We start from the raw sequence: 16466 nt of genomic DNA, 5'->3' as shown, positions 1-16466 counted from the left end.
AGCAGTGACTCCCGATATATCGAACGTCAAGCGGGGCAAAAGTGCCCCCGGAAGTTGGCTTTCCGCCGTAGCGGCGGGGAAACTGGCGCTTTTCCCCACCGCTCACTTCAAAAGTTGTTTAACCCAGCAGCGCATGACCCGCTCTCCCTACAGTGACCGCGCCGTGTCAGTCGAGCCGCTGTCACCCCCCTGCAAAAAAATGATCTTGACCCGCCCGCAGCGCTTGCTGAGACAGCCAATCAAGGCCTCTTGTACTCTCGTCGTGCGAGCACTAGGGTCATGCGAGTTATCTCCCTGCATTTCTCGTTCGTTGTGCTTCGCACCATGCGCCTGTGCCATGATGGCTAGCGTGAAGCGGCAGAATTTGCCTTTCACCGTGAAGCTCGAAATTATAAATCGAGTCGAACATGGTGAGAAGTCGGACGTCGCGGCAGTGTGCAAGATTCCGAGGAGCACTCTCAGCCCGATCTTGAAGAATAAGGCGGAGATTAGGGATAAAGCGGACAAAAGACCCGATGCCCGTGGCACCCAACGCGTACGCACGTCGAGGCAGCCGTGTACAAGTGGTTCGTCGACGTTCAGTTGCGCAACCACCCCGTGTCCGGCCCCACAATCAAACAAAAAGCAAAGGACATGGCTTTTCTCCTTGGCAGGGAGGATTTTCAAGGTGGCTCCGGTTCGCTACAGCGGTTCAAAGAAAGACATGAGAAACAACGATCCTTTGCCCACACCCTAAGAGGTGATTGGTGCTCTCGCATTAGTCCGACGCTTCTGCGCGAATGTGGAAGGTTGCGGCCTCGCCTGCTCCGACTCCTTAGACCATGTTGAGAAATGCGTGCTGTCGCAGGCAGCGAAGTTGCTCAAACAGAAAAAAATGGAAGACTATTTCAAGCGCAACTAAGCTAGCTTCGTCAATAAAGTGCTTTTATGAATGGTGTGTGAATTTATGACGTCCAATTCTTTAGCAGGCTTATATCGAATTATGCCCTATATCGAACTGACAGGTGTTTTTTTGCGAGTTCGATACATCCGGGTTTGACTGTAATACATTATATTTGTTTCAAATGTAGCTTTATATTTCGTATTCGAAAACTGAAAATAGTATTTCTATTTTTACAAGAATCACAACTTAAATCAACTGTCTCTCCTCTTAATTAGGTGCTAGTGTTACAGATCTTTACAGGCATGGCCGCATGTTCTCACAAATCTTGGAAGCACATGGGGACAAATGAGAATCACATTAGCCTAGCCACTGACCTTGCTTTGTAATTCTTCGGAAGTAATTCACAATGCACTTTAGCTTCTCCATCTTCCGAGCTTCATCAGAAGGTCCAGAAAATAACCTGAAAGCAAATCAGCAATTTCAAGACTCATCCATAAATGTGTGCGTGCATGTGTGTGTGTGCACGCACATGTGTTTATGTCTGTGTGTATGCATAATGAGTAGAGGTGTAGACTGTGATTCAATACATAGCTGGTAGAGGCAAAACAGCACGAAAGAACAGGGCGTAACTGTGTCATCCAGCCTTCAAAAGCCCTCCAAGATAAGGAAATTTCCTTTTTAGATTATTGTAACTGTTAACAGTGTTAAGATTAGTTGCCTAGTATCTAGCCAGGAGTGTCGTCATGAGTTTTATTGCCTTGTAAGAGCATGTGCAGCAAGAGTATATTATAATGTTTCTTCAACAAAAATTTCCAGCTGAAAGTCAGTGCTTGTGTTGTGTCTACCCTTTTCTTAGTCCCTGTTCTTTTGCGCTGTTTTGCCTCTACCAGCTATGAATCGTTACCACCTTGCCCAGTTTGCAATCCTGCTCTGTGATTCAATAATGTCTTTCAGTGAGTTCTGCGATGAGAAATTTACATATCAGCTAGAAAATTTTTATATATCAATTCTAGTTGATCTGGGGACAGATCCTAAGTGAGGCTGGTTAGAACTACAAGCACAGGAATTTCCCAAGGAGTGCTACTGAAATGCAGTGACCACGTTAGTTGAAGGTTAGCGCTGCCCTATGTTTGGAAGAGTGTAGCTTCAAGTGCAGGCACGTTCGCAAAGATTGAGGAGAGACTCTCATGCATGCATAAATTTCACCATGTGGAAAAAGGAAGCCACCCCAACCACTACCCCTCTGCATCCTCAGTTTCTCACAGAAAGGGTTGACACTAAAACTTCTTTCGCTCAGGTTACACAAAGCATTTTGCACAACGCTTAAACAACCAGGGACACTTGGGACACATTGAATAAGCACGGCGTGTACAAAGTGCCGCCACAATCATCCTTCATGAACACAGCGGTGTTTACGCAAGGTGGAAAAGCCACAAGTGAAACAAAAAGTTATGCTCGTCTCCTCTCTGGGCTTTTTCAGCACCCTCTTCAAGCCTCAAGAGTTCAACAGGGTCACGCAGATGATGTCACCAGTATAAAAGCTGTTGATGACGATATGTGGCGTTTTATGGTGCAAGGTCCATTTGATGGCCAAAGAGCGCCAATAAAGGCTGTTGAATGGCCTAGATATGAGGAATGTCAGTTGTCTAGCATGCCCGCTCTTCGTCACTTGCATGCCTGTCATGCGCAATCAACCGATTTCACCTCGTGCAGCGTGCTTTGCATTGCATGAGTGGCAGCAACAACATGTAGCAAATTAAAAAAAAAGTTCAGTCCTCATAATCGCAAGTTGACGGTGTTGTCATTGCCTATGGGAAGCAGCAAAGGTGAGAAAGAAAATTCCAATTGCCATCATGCTCAGGGTGGTTGCAAAGTGCTGTCCAAACTGTTAAATTACACACACGGAGTTTTAATTGCAGTATTTATTATTTATTTATAGAGCTGTGCGAACAGCAAAATTTTGGGTGCGAAGCGAATTCAAATATTGAAGTGTGAGTACGAATCGAATCGAATATTTTTCGAATATTTTTCGAATATTTCTCAAATATTTCTCGAATACTTCGAAGCGAAATTGCAGAAAAAAAAGTTGGAGAGGATTTCTCAGCATATTCTTATGAGATAGCAACATGAAAGTGTTTCTTTTTGCTAGGTTGATGAAGCACTGATGGGGTGGTGTTTCATAGTTGTCTTATCAAGAATAAGGCAATGTAGAGGCTGAATTGTATTTATGTACATGATTTGGTGCAACCAAAGTGTTGCCGACAACACTTTACACGTGATAGACAAAGATGCCATTTCCTCAGCCTCTCCTCCTCTTTCAACTTCTGTGGAAACCCAACTGATGTGGCGGACAAGGGTGTGCTCCCTTCAAGTCTGGAGTTCCAAATCTGCCTCGTAGACATCGATATTTAAGGACATCTGAAATTTTGGAGGCTAAAAAGCTTCGGCTTCCGATTTTTTGGACTTCCTACCCAAATTTCAGGTCCAAAACAGCATTAATTGAGCCCCCACCTCTGCGCATCTTTCATCTCCATGTTGGAACCAGCGTTTTCTTGAGTTAATACATTTGCTACCGTAGCAGAACTTGAAAGGCAGCTTTGCCGCAATACGGCGGTGTGATGAGGTGAAGCATATTGTTTTTAAAAATCTAGGGACCACTTTCAATTGGACGTTGATTGTCTTAGCTAAGTTCAACCGTAACGGAGCTTGAAAGGCAGCTCTGCCGCAATACGGGGGTGTGATAAGGTGAAGCATACTGAAAATCTAGGGACCACTTCCAATCGGACGTGGACTGTCTTTTGGCCAAGTTCGACCATAACGGAGCTTGAAAGGCAGCTTTGCCGCAATGCGAGAGTGTAATGAGGCGAAGCATATCAAAAATCTGAAGGGGTCACTTTCAATCGGACGTTGACTGTATTTGTCTTTGGGAAGTTCGAATAGTTCGAATAGTAAAATTCGAGTGCGAATCGAATCGAATAGCAAACACTATTCGAAAAATATTCGAAATTACGAATATTCGCACACCCCTATTTATTTATTTATTTTCAACATACTGCAAGTCTTCAATCGATGACCAAGTAGGTGGGCAATTATGACAAAAGCCGATAATGATACGAAAAGGGATCAATGAAAAACTAGAGAAGGCAGATGCAGTGAAACAAAACACAATGCAGTAATACACAGATCAAATGCAAAAGTAGTGGCAGTCAGGGTTGCCAGGTTTGGCTACTTTGTGCCAATTCGGCTACTTTTTTAGGCCGGTGGTGGATAAAAAAACGCGTTGGCTACTTGGCTACTTTTTGGCTACATTGTGGTTCCCTTGATTTGAGCCAAATTATCAATATCTGGTGACATCGCAGCTGCTGGCATTCGAGTATGTGGTGTAAAAGCCTTGGCAACCAAATCGTGTTTCGAGCTCCCATAATTGAATTTGGCACTTCGATTACACAGAAAATTGATTTTAATTGAAAAGGATGACTCAGTGGCCTAAGCATGGGTAAGGGTCAATGGTGGGAATCATAATATTACAACACTACAATCAATATTACAATATTACAATCAATATTACCATATTACAATCACAATATTACAACTGCACCTTCATAATCTGCCAACGAAGTTGGGCGCGAAAGAACAAAATGCTTTTGCATACGTGGCTGGTACACAGTGAAATCTGCTGCATGGGGCCTCATTGTACAAACCACCTATTGCTCAACACGACTTTAAACCCCAATTGGAAGTCAAAAGGAACCTAAATGGCTCCGCATCCAGGGTGCTGCGCACTCATCTACATTAGAAATCCAAGATCCGACAAACTGTTTATGTCATTTCTTATGATTAGGCACGAACTCTGACTCTGGAATATTAATTGCTCGGACTTTCTCATCACGCGAGAAATAACTGCGAAGGTGACTTCAGTTTATGCTTCAATCCCAGCAGCTGTGATTTTGAGCGCACTTGTACCATGTGCTCATTTTTACTGTCGTTATTTCTAGTCCTTTTAAGAAAAGTCATGCGAGACACTCGCGAAGAGAGTGTCATTTTTTGCAACAGTGCAAAAACTTCATCCTGCATAAATGATTGTTAAGCTAAACAATTTATGCTTGAATCTCAGCAATTCTGATATTTAAAGGGGTCATGCAGCACCCATTGGGCTTGTTGAAAAAACACATTCTGCGGAAAGCTGACACGGCTATGAACTGGTCAGCCAAATATTGCAGTCGTGAGCGCTGCGTAAAGGCTGCAAGCGAAGCACGAAGTTGCTGTTTTCTCAGGCACCCTCTTTTCAAACAGAGGCCGGTTCTCACTCTCGTCGGTAGGCGAAGCGCCTGCTGGTTGACGTCGCGTATATGCTTCTCCGCGGCGCAAAAGACATAGCATCCTCATTGGCCGACAGCCAACATAAATCGAGAGCGGCGTTCAGATCACATGCGCTTCTTGCCATGAGGTGCCGCCACTTGTCGGTGCCACACTCCTCAGTCTGCTAACTTTACACGGTAGCCACACTGGCGCACGCGAATCACAGTGGGAGAGCGATCGCCTTTCACAACGCGCGCTGACGTAACTTCTTTCCCCCGTGCCATCCCTCCCTGTGTAGCTTCCAGTGCGCTCGTTGGGATGAGAAAAAAGAGAAAGCGCTGAGAGCGTGCGCCAAACCCCCGTAACTCTGCTCGTTCTTGACGGATTCAAGAAATCTTTGCGGCAATTGAATCGGCAGGCAGCAAACACCAATACTGAGGTCCTTAGATCATTACTTGGAAAAGTGGTTCATGACCCCTTTAAGTGTTTATGCCGTATGCATTTGAATTTTCGCCGAAACACTTTTGAATTTAGTCATTTAAATAAAAATGTCGAATTATTTTCCCACACGCGTGGCTACTTTTGGCTACTTTTATTCCCCTTGGCTTAAGTTGGCTACTTTTTGGCTAGTTTTCTCAATTTTCTGGCTATTTTCTGCCTTTTCAACCTGGCAACCCTGGTGGCAGTGGTCAAATATAACGTAAATGCATCTGCTGGTAGAGGATCCCGCTGCATAATAGGGCACACAAAGGAATATGATTTTGAAAAGATGAGTACACATAAAGAACGAGACGACATTATTAATGTGACGGTATCTTTTGTTGGACATGATAGCTGCTGTTGCATGCATCACTTGAAGGGAATTTAGAGTAAGCGTGAGTCAAATAAATACAAGAACTTTAGCCAGGCGAATGGTGTCTTTTTTTCTAAGGATGATACGTATCAGATGCCGTGACCTCTGAAATTGAAACATACCTGTTATATGTGCCATAAGTTAACCAAACAGCATTTTTTGGGGGGAGGTGACTGAGTTTTCTGAATCTCTTTCTTTAAAAAGGTGTCCTGTTGGTCATGTATTTAAGCTCGGGCCTCACAAACGAGTTATAAACAAGCAATTTTATGTTAGGTAGTGCCTTCTTTAGTCAGTGGTGAAAAAATGTAAGCTTGCGGCATGCAGCAGAGCAGATTTCAGTGTTATGGTTAGAGCACTTCATATGGTTAGAAATAGTTGCACCTAAATCTTCGAATTCTTGAACTTGCTTCAAAGGGTGGTTGTGCAGTCTGTAGTTGAAGTGAAATGGATTCTTTTATTATTAGTTATCTGTATAAATATCGATTTCGCAGTACTTAAGCTAATACAGCACTTCTTGCACCACTCAGAAACACGAGAGAGATTAGCCTATAAACGCACCTGATCATGAGAACTACAAATAATACCTTTTAAAACAGTACCCTCCTTAATAAATAATCTTAAGGGTAGATGCTACTCGAAAAACGCAAGTTTTTTAGAAAATTAGATTTTTCGTTTTTATTTGTTTCGTTAAGTTGAGTTACTATAATTTACTGACAATAAAATTCAAGGTTGCAGCTCAAAAGGAAATGGGTTAAAATCATGTTTAAAGAGCACAAGATGGCTGTTAAAAACTTGAAACTTTGCAGTGTCTAGAGTACCTGGCTAACATCGAACAGCTGCCTGACATTGAAGTTCACACAAGAAGTTGACCAAAGTCCCATTCTCAAAATAACCATGATTTTCAAGCCCCCATGAAGGAAGAAATAATAATAAAAAAGCATATCTTTCTCACACAAGCTTTCAATTTTAGATTTTAAATGTGCTTCTCTCAAGATGCAATTTCTGGCACCTTCTTGAGTTTACCTATCATTTTTTTGTACTTCTAGTGCTTGGATCTCGATGAAATTTTCCCAAAGTGTTCTTTAACGTGTGAGGAATGCTGTTGTCTTATTTGAACTTTGACGTTGCTTATATAATTATTATGAATTTTCATTTAACTGATTACTTTGGTCTGAACATTTTAAGACTTTCCAGGTTCTAATTTTTTAGGCTTATAAACAAACCTTACTATACCTATACGCAGTTTCAAGTAAGTTTTCAGCATTCAACATCTGATGGGGAAGAACATGAGCCATTAATTGCTCATAAATAAGGAAGCTTAGTTATAGAAATGGGGGGGACAAGAAGGCATGATTTCACATTTTCATGATACAGAACAATAACTATGCAACTCACTGTAAAACTAATTACATATTTGAAATCAGCATAAAAAAAACTCTATAAATAACTGAAGTTTCATTGCTCTAGGGCGGATATTCAAAAAAGAAGTGTCTTCGAGTAGTATGTCCCTTTAAAGCAGTACTGACACAAAATTTTGAAGGTGGGATAACTTGTGGGATAGATTTGTGTGGACACATGCACATCAACAACTAATATAGCCTAGAACATATTTAAAATCAATATTAGAGTGCATGTTACGCAACTGCACGCGAAACGCCCCACCTCACGACATCGACGCCAAATTGGTTTTATTGTAAACAACCAACAACCAACCTGCACCATGAGTTTGTGTTGGTTGCCATGATCCTTGCGAGCGCTTGCTCCTGGCAGACAATCACAATGGAAAAGTGGGGGGCACCTCCTTTATGGACTTGCACGGGAATACAAAGGCTGATGTCCTTGCCTCAGCAGTGCATTTTTGGGGGGTCACGCCTATTCACAAGATCCTTGAGGGGATTATAGCAGCACCCAGGGAGCCTCCGTTGAAAAGAGTTGTCAACACGGCGCTCATGCGCACGTGCAGCTTTGTGCTCACATAGCCAGCTATGTTTACATGAAAACCACTTTGGGTCCCGCCTCACTCAGCGCTCTTTAAAACCTAAACTGCAACTGGACGCTATAAAACCGTCTCCAAATAATTAACTGTCATGCGCTCGAGCAAACGAGGTTTCTAGCCGTGATAAGCGGGTCGTTAGCTACTTATTGCAACAGAAAAAATAAGATGCAAAATTTTTGTCAGTACTCCTTAAAGTAAACAGCTGAAGTGTTTACAACAGTGACACTATCATTAATGTGGTTTAAGAATAAGATGGGACAAAGGATGCCTCCTCGAGGTACTTTGGAAGTAGTAACGCAATGAATGCCAGAGCAGCAGTTTTTAACTTGAACATGCTGCTCATGAAAAGAAAGGTAGGAGCTGATCCAGTTCAGGAGCTTCTCAGGAAGGCCAATATTATGGAGTTTATAGAACAATTTAGTGCAAGAAACATGGCCGAATGATTTACTGAAATCTAAAGATATAGTGTCAACCTGTGCTGCGTTGTCAAGTGCCAAAGCTAACTCGTGAACCGTTCATTGCAAGTGACAGTTAATCGGCCCTTTCAAAATCCATGTTTCAAAGGCGTAAGCAACCCTTTCCTTTCACGAAACAAAACAATGTAGTCTGATATGGCATGCTCTAATAGTTCACAAAGCGGTGGAAGAAGTGAAATGGGCCAAAAGGTAGGCACAACCCAGGCAATTCCTGAATCATTAGGAAGAACGCACTCCGTCAAAGACAAGCTAAAGAAATTAGTCAGAATATGTGCAAAAGGTTTGGTATAGTGACACAATAAGGCATTGAGTATTTTTTCCAGTCCAATTGATGAAGCATGGTGCCGGGCAACCAACACCAAGTATGTGACACGGCAAAGTGGCAAAGCAAGCATGCATGCTATCTGGAACCACAATGCCGATTTTGTCTAGTAGCCTGGAGTAGTTCACAAGAGGAAAAGTGTTTACAGGATTTTGTTTGCGTTTTCCACTGTTCTTGCGGTATACATTAGTACAGTACTTTGTAGAACCACTCGTGACTGTGTGACCTATGTGTAACAAATATATGAGTTTAAAATACCCAAACATAGTAAGGGGTCTGTTAGCAGTGTTCTGACATGGTATTTTCAACTCTTTATTTTTTTATTTTTTTTTTTGCATTAAATGAAAGTCCTAGACCTCGACACTAGACCTCGACACAAGAAAAGATATTGACAAGCCACAGAGCGCTCTAAATGGTGTACACCTGGGAAATGATACCAATAGTGGTTCACGGGAAAATTATAGGTAACAGTAAATTATTCAGGCATTCTGAGGCTTGCCAGTATTTTTTTAGTGCATGTGGTCTTGAGGTTAAGAGCCATTTTTAATGCAAGAAATGAAATTACTAAAAAAAAGAAGAAGAAAAAAGTGGCCAGAACTCTCTCGGGATTGCAGTCAAGTTAATGCAATTAGCAATATTATTGCAGCAGATGTTATTACCGTTCAATATGTGTGCGTATATTGAGAAAACCCACCAGAACTGCATGTGCATATAAATATGTCTACATTGCACTAAACTTGGTATTTGAAACTTTTTCCTTACTCTTGACAGTCACATTGGCAGATTAATTAAACAATGAAGAGTTATGGGGGGTATTGAAAAGCATAAAACGGTGTTTATGGGGGGTATTTAACTTTTCCAACTGTGAGATGACATTGTTCCCCTTCTATTTCTGTCTTCTAAATGTTCAAAAGATAAACCATGGTTTAACCATCAACACCATTCTTTACAGTGGAAAATTGGAAGCATGCCTTGGCAGAATAGGAATTAAGATAGTGAATATTCACTGAACCCAGCCAGTCGAGCTGGAACGGTGCCTCAGACAGTTAGCTCGATTGGCTAAATGCCAATTCAGCTAACTGTCTGAGACTTCCAGTATACCTCTATAAGAAGCCTGTGGTCATTGGAAGCAACGAGTGACATCACTGGCAGAGTGAAACGTGAAAGGGAGCATCTTTTCTTGTTGTATGCTCCGGTAGTGAACTTGAAGATTACCATAAAATTCTGAACAAGCATCCCCGCCCAAGCAAGCGCCCCCTCCAATTTCACTGCTAATTTCAAATTTCTAGCCGTTTCGGGAAACAACCCCCCAACCCTCCCACTCCACACACCTATCATGCACTGCGTCCATGCAACAATAGCCTGCTTGAATCACATCTAATCCTGTTTAGCAGCCCAATCTCTAAGCACCTGCGCCGGAAATTTCTTGTCAAAATTTTATTTTAAAAAATTTTTCCCACATAATGATCACACCTGGAACATAGCGTAAGACACCCATGGCAATTTTCAGGATCCCACGAGTAAAAAGCATGGCTTTCAAGATCTGTATTCCGAGATGGTACCTATGACAACGAAGTAAGTAAAAGTAAGGCCTCCGAGATCTGTGTTTGTTACTCAGAGCAGCGCCTCCTCTATTTTTCTGTGCCTGGGCGAAGGAGCGGAGCGCAATGGGAACCGACCGTCGGCGTTAGTGCGGCTTTTAGCCGCCGTGCGCCGCCACCGTAGTAGAACAGCCATCGCGTCGTCGCTCGCGCAAACGAATGCCGTGGCTGCATTCGAAGCTGCTATATGGTTCAGTTTTCGGTTGTATTCGCGTTGTTTAAAGTATAATGAAAACTTGTAAACTGGAATCATGAAGCACTTGTCGTTCTGGGCAACCAGCCCATTTCGAAGGCATGTGTCTTTCGCGGCTATTTGATCGAGACGCTCGCGCGTCGTCTGCTAGCCCGATTCCAGAGAGCGCATGCCAGTGATGCGCGGAAAATTCTTTTGTCATCTTTACGTTCGCTTGACTGAGAGTCGGTTATTGACTGTCTGAAAGTCGATTTTCGAAAGCAGCATTTGCCAACAGCTAATACTGAAAGCTTGGGCGCTTAAAGTTCCCCGATGCGTGCCACCGTCTACTGGTGTAGACGGTGGCACGGCGTGTCGCATGAGTTCATGCGGTAAATAGCATGAAATGTCACTAAGCTGCTTCCAGTGACAATGTATATAACGATTGTCGGTTGTTTCACCGGTTGCGCATGTAGTGTCCATGGGCTCCGATTCTTCAGCTTCAGCGGCGATCGCGACGCAGCATTTCTACTGGTACTACATGCATTCGTTGACTATAAGGACGCAACACGGTCACGTTCAGGGACACTTGCCATGCTTGGTTGGTTTGTTACCTTGGGCTGTGAACGTGAAGGGTAGTCTGCAAAGAGTGACGCTACTGCATCCTTCTTAAGCCGCCGATTCTTATATTCAACGGAATCTTCGCGTCGTAAACGACGGCTGCATATTCTAGTGTAGTTTGAAGATGTATTAAGAGACCAATTATCCCGCTTAATTACTGCAAGCCACCTCTACCGAACACCAGCGGCAGCTGGAATTTCATAGAAAGAATAGTGAATAGAATAGTGTATTAAGGCGCAAGCCTTAGATGCCTCATCAAACGCGAAAATTGACCGTTGGCGGCGTCAGCGCGAGTGATGCAAAAATAATTACGTGATGACGTCATCATATGACGTCACAGATCATAAACGTTTGTGACATAGTCGTAACGTCACATAACGTGACGTCGTCATATTACATCTTCGCTTGGTAAAAATGGGCCGATCACGGAGGCAGTGAATGCCTCCGCTGATGTGCAGAAAGCTTGCACTGCCTCCGATCCTTGAGGCTGTAAGAAAACCACGTTAGGCGCAGAAATATCTCGGAGGGAGGCAGGGAATATTCAATACACTGACTAGAAGAAAAAGAAGTTGGCTTTCGCCTTTCAGTCGTCTTAGATGAATGCATAAGGGATCCTGTGAGATTTTTTTCTTTATCAATAAAGGGAAATAAAAAAAAGACAATCGTGATTTCTTTCAGTTCCATTTGCAGAGTGGAACACAGCAGTATGACATACTAAGGCATTGGGGCGGTTGCAATAGCCTAAAATAGAAAATTAAACGCGAATACTATCAAACTCGAGTGCAAGTACCGAACCGGCAGCACGGCCTGACAGTCTGCATGCGCAATACTTACAGCGGGAATGGAAAGACACGCGAACATGCGGCATCTACATTCTTTGCTGTTTCGCATCTATTTTCATGTGGTTATAGGATGATTGATGAGAACACGACGTCATTCATGACACAATAAAAGACCATCTAGCATATTTTTATTGCCACCACGGTTAGAGCGTGATGAAAACAGCACGCCGCTATGTTCGCGTTTCTTTCCATCCCCCTGTACCTATGAAAGCCTGCAAGAAGCACAAATGCAATTAAACTCGGATGCATACACGAATTCGTGAGCTTCGTGATACGCGCGGCCGTTCAGCGCCAGCTTTCCGTAGTCTACTTGCACAGCGCCACCACGCGGCAGCGGCGAGCGGACGCGGAGCGCGCGCTCGACGGCCCGAGGAGAGCGTTCGCCCAGGCACTGAAAAATAGAGGAGGCACTGCTCAGAGCTATTGTGTTGGCTTATCATCGAAGGTGCTTCCATGCCATGCTTCCCGCAGTCAGATCGCGTTGCCATTGTGTCTCTTGTGTTTGTGAGCCATCGTTGTAATGTGCCGTGCCATGAATGAGAGCGAGAAGACGTCTAAGGAAGTCCACATGCACTTTGCTGACGCCATCTTGAATTTTGGTGCCGTTCCATAAAACATAAAACATAAGGGGGGGGGGCCTTGCTCAGGATTTAACAGTAGTAACTTCAATTTCTATGTACCTATTTTGACAACTTGTTCCGCGTTCATCTCAGCACCCAATACACACACACTCCAGTGCTACATAAGGTAGTCAAGAAAATTTTGCAGAGCCCCTCTCAGGGGCGGCACTTTCTACTACCCTTTCTTTCTTTGTACTACAAGACATTGATATACTTTGGCATGCAACAGTGTCTATGCTTGCTCAAATAATTTTTTTCGTGCTTCATGATTGTGATCTTGTACGTTTGCGTTTATTATTAGTACCCTCAGCTGCAAAGCGGTACTGAATGAATAAATAAATAAAAACGCCAGGCCTGCGCTGAAACCGCAGCACAGTCCCAGCGAAAGCTGGAAGAGCGGCGTTTCTAGAGCCCGTTGTAAGCTCTCTTGGGGCTACAAGTACACTAGAAAGGTACCCACTACGCCATAAATCACACTTTTTGTGAAGTTGGGAAGCACCTACTAAGCCATTATTCGTCATTCAGCGGAGAAGCGAGGCACCAGCTACACGTCTGTAAGGCATTATGCGCACTTTGTTGACGCGACGACTGATAACGATGAAGAATTATGACTCAGCCCTTTGTAATGGGTTGGAAGCTTTAAACGGCCCACCAGTTATGTAATTTGCATTGGGTGACGCCCGGTCGCTATTTCCCTCTCCCGTCATGCTGTATAACATACGTTGACGTGGGAGAGAGACGGGGGGGGGGGGGGGCGAACAACTTTACTGAGACCCCGAGGAAATGCATCATGCGCTTATGGACTTCCTTGGCCATCAATACAAGTGCACTTGCGAGGAACCCACTACGCTATAAATCATTCAGTGATGCTACCGAGAACTTCTGATTTGGAGCAATTTTTGGAGCAGCAAAATTTCCGTTTTGGAGCACTTTGGAGCAGCAAAATTTTCATCTTGGAGCACTTTGGAGCAGATAATTTTGCATCTGGGAGCACTTTGGAGCAGCGACTTTTACATCCTGGAGTGCAATACAGAAGCATATTGCATTGCAATTCAAGCACCTGAGTACTATTATGGGGCTCTTATGAAGGCTAGAAATCACCTAAGAGGGGGGGGGGGGGTGGAAAATCTGCCCCGTACATTGACCCTTGCGATAGCGATTATATGGACACTCTCGGCGAATTTTTGCCGTCGCCGTTGTCGTAATTTTCCGTATAAAGTCCAAATTAATAACATCACCACGCGCAGTCTAGCCGCGGGTAAAAGCTCGCGAGCGCTGGCGACGAACGCGGCTGAAGCGGACATTAAACTAGCCGGCCGTTTGTCTCCGTCGCACGAACAGCGCATGAGATAACACCGTCCCGCGTGCGGGCCTGCCGTCGATTGCTCATCAAACAGAGAGGAAACGCCCCGCCCGTCTTTCGTAAGAAGCATGAAGGGACGCCAGGGGAGCGGAAGGGGGGGGGGGGGACTGCATCGTTCGAAGGGCGCAGTCGCTTGCGCGCGCGCTATCTCGAGGCATCAGGAGACGGCTCGTAAACTTGCTGTGCTCTCAACGCTTACTTCGTGTTTAGAGAACTCAGAGCAAGAAAACGACTCGGTTCCTGGAGGGGCCATATTCCCTTACACCAGCGTTTTGTTGAGTTACGCGAGATCGGATCCAAAAGAGTTAGCTGCTAGTCTTACTTCGTTTCACAATACAATTTTTTGATATCGCATTCATTGCTTCGCTCTTAAGCGAAACTGGGTTTTTTTTAACCGTTAGCTATTGACCTCCGAAAGCGAGGGGCGGACGTGTAACATGGCGTAGCCGCTTCACTGTGGGCCGTCAGCGACGGGCCCGCTACTGACAGCTGCGCATTTGCGGCTGCTCCGACCAGGAGATATGATTTTACTAATGAGATGACATTTTTAAAAAAAGCAAGCAAAAAATTCGAATTAGAACCCTAGCACGTGAGCTCGAAAGGGCAGGGCCTCTTAGGGGGTATTTACCGCAGAGTGATTACAAACTCAGACGTGCTGGCGGAAGGAATTACGAAAAAGCTGTTCTGGATGAAGATCCATGGATAAAGTATATCTGAGGAAAAGTGTCAACGCGTTTCCACCGTTCGCGTGCTCTTCCATAAACGCGAAGCAGGGAAAATTCGATATTGTCCCATATATCTACTGCGAGCGATCCCAGATTTCATTCCGCGATGTCCGGAAACAGAAGTGACAGACATTTTAGCGGCACTCATGTAGTTATTACTGAACATTGCTTTCCTTACGTGCCGTGCGACGCTTGAAACGAGCTATCAGCAGCGTTTCTGGAACAGACGACGTCCGCCGATGAATCGCCGTCGCACTTTCTCGCTACCGATAGGCCTACACGTCACGAGCCTCTGCGGAGAGCGCGTTTTGCTGTCGAGCCGACTTGCAGAACAGAAGCTGCGTCGGCACCGTGCATGGCATCGTGGCTTACTCGGAACGCACGCGCGAGCGCTATTTATTCAGCGGAATAATTCTTGGTCCATAATTGCGACTTTATTGGCAGCCCCAAGATCGAGCTGCACATGTTCTGACGCGCCGGCGGTGCGATTGCCGGTGATAGACGCCCCCAAACCAGAGACTTTGGCGCAGTTTGGCGCAAATTTCGTCGATATTATCAGGATGGCGCAGTAAATACAATTTGGCGCACTTTGGCGCAGTTGGCGCAGGAGTGGAATCACTGATCATTGTAATTTTACTGAGACCCCGAGGAAATGGATCATGCGCTTATGGACTTCCTTGGCCACCAATACAAGCGCACTTGCGAGGAACCCACTACGCTATAAATCATTGTAATTTTACTGAGACCCCGAGGGAATGGATCATGCGCTTATGGCCTTCCTTGGCAACCAATACAAGTGCACTTGCGAGGAACCCACTACGCTCTAAATCATTGCAATTTTACTGAGACCCCGAGGAAACGGATCATGCGCTTATGGGCTTCCTTGGTAACCAATACAAGTGCACTTGCGAGGAACTCACTACGCCATAAATCATTGTAATTTTACTGAGACCCCGATGAAATGGATCATGCGCTTATGGGCTTCCTTGGCAACCAATACAAGTGCATTTGAGAAGAAATCACTACGCTATAAATCATTCTAATTTTTGAGAAGTAGGGCAGCAGGCACTGTGCCATTTTTCGTCATTCTACAGAGAGCTGTGGTACCTGCTAAACGCATGTAAGGCATTATGCGCACTTTGTTGATGCTGTGACTCATGACGATGAAGAATTATGGCAGAGAACTTTTGTAATAGGTTGGAAGCATTCAACAACCTACTCGTTGCACATTTCGCATTGTGTGACGCCTGGTTACAGAATTCGCGTTGTGCGACGCTTGGCGCTTATGTTACTCTTCTACGGCGCTATATTGCATATGCTAATGTGGTTCCTTCCCGACATGAACCCTGCATAGGACCTTTTTGCGAAGCAGTTTCAAGCACCGGCATGGCTCAGAGGTTGAATACTGGGCTCACACGCAGAAGGCCCAGGTTCGAACCTCGTTCCATCCTGGAATTTTTTTCTTATTTCGTTTTTTTTTCTTATTTCGAGCGATACTGGTTACGGACACCGGCGGCGGACAACTACGGCGCCAAAAACGGCCGGTGAAATGATCTCATAACAGCTTTCGCTGTAAAATAGGATAACGAAGTGGCACATTGCAATATTATTGCCAAAAATGCATAACAAACGAGGCCTATACTGCAGCTAAGCCCCTCCCTTGCACTTCCCTCCAAACACACTGTGCCATCTA

General features: G+C 44.5%; 1 protein-coding gene across 2 annotated transcripts in view; it reads right to left on the bottom strand.

Annotated features, from left to right (window-relative positions):
* LOC119393306 (poly(ADP-ribose) glycohydrolase) overlaps window positions 1-16466 on the bottom strand; it is a 50797-nt gene that overhangs the window by 21680 nt on the left and 12651 nt on the right. For both annotated transcript variants that reach the window (XM_049414881.1, XM_037660252.2), the window contains exon 12: window positions 1258-1343. In XM_049414881.1, coding sequence (XP_049270838.1) covers window positions 1258-1343 — 86 coding nt within the window. The remainder of the gene's footprint in view (window positions 1-1257; window positions 1344-16466) is intronic.

The sequence above is a fragment of the Rhipicephalus sanguineus genome, chromosome 1 (genome assembly GCF_013339695.2).
Source record: "Rhipicephalus sanguineus isolate Rsan-2018 chromosome 1, BIME_Rsan_1.4, whole genome shotgun sequence".
In the NCBI taxonomy this organism is placed as follows: domain Eukaryota; kingdom Metazoa; phylum Arthropoda; class Arachnida; order Ixodida; family Ixodidae; genus Rhipicephalus; species Rhipicephalus sanguineus.
Note: the sequence above shows the minus strand (reverse complement) of the source record. Positions and strands in the feature narration are given on the sequence as shown.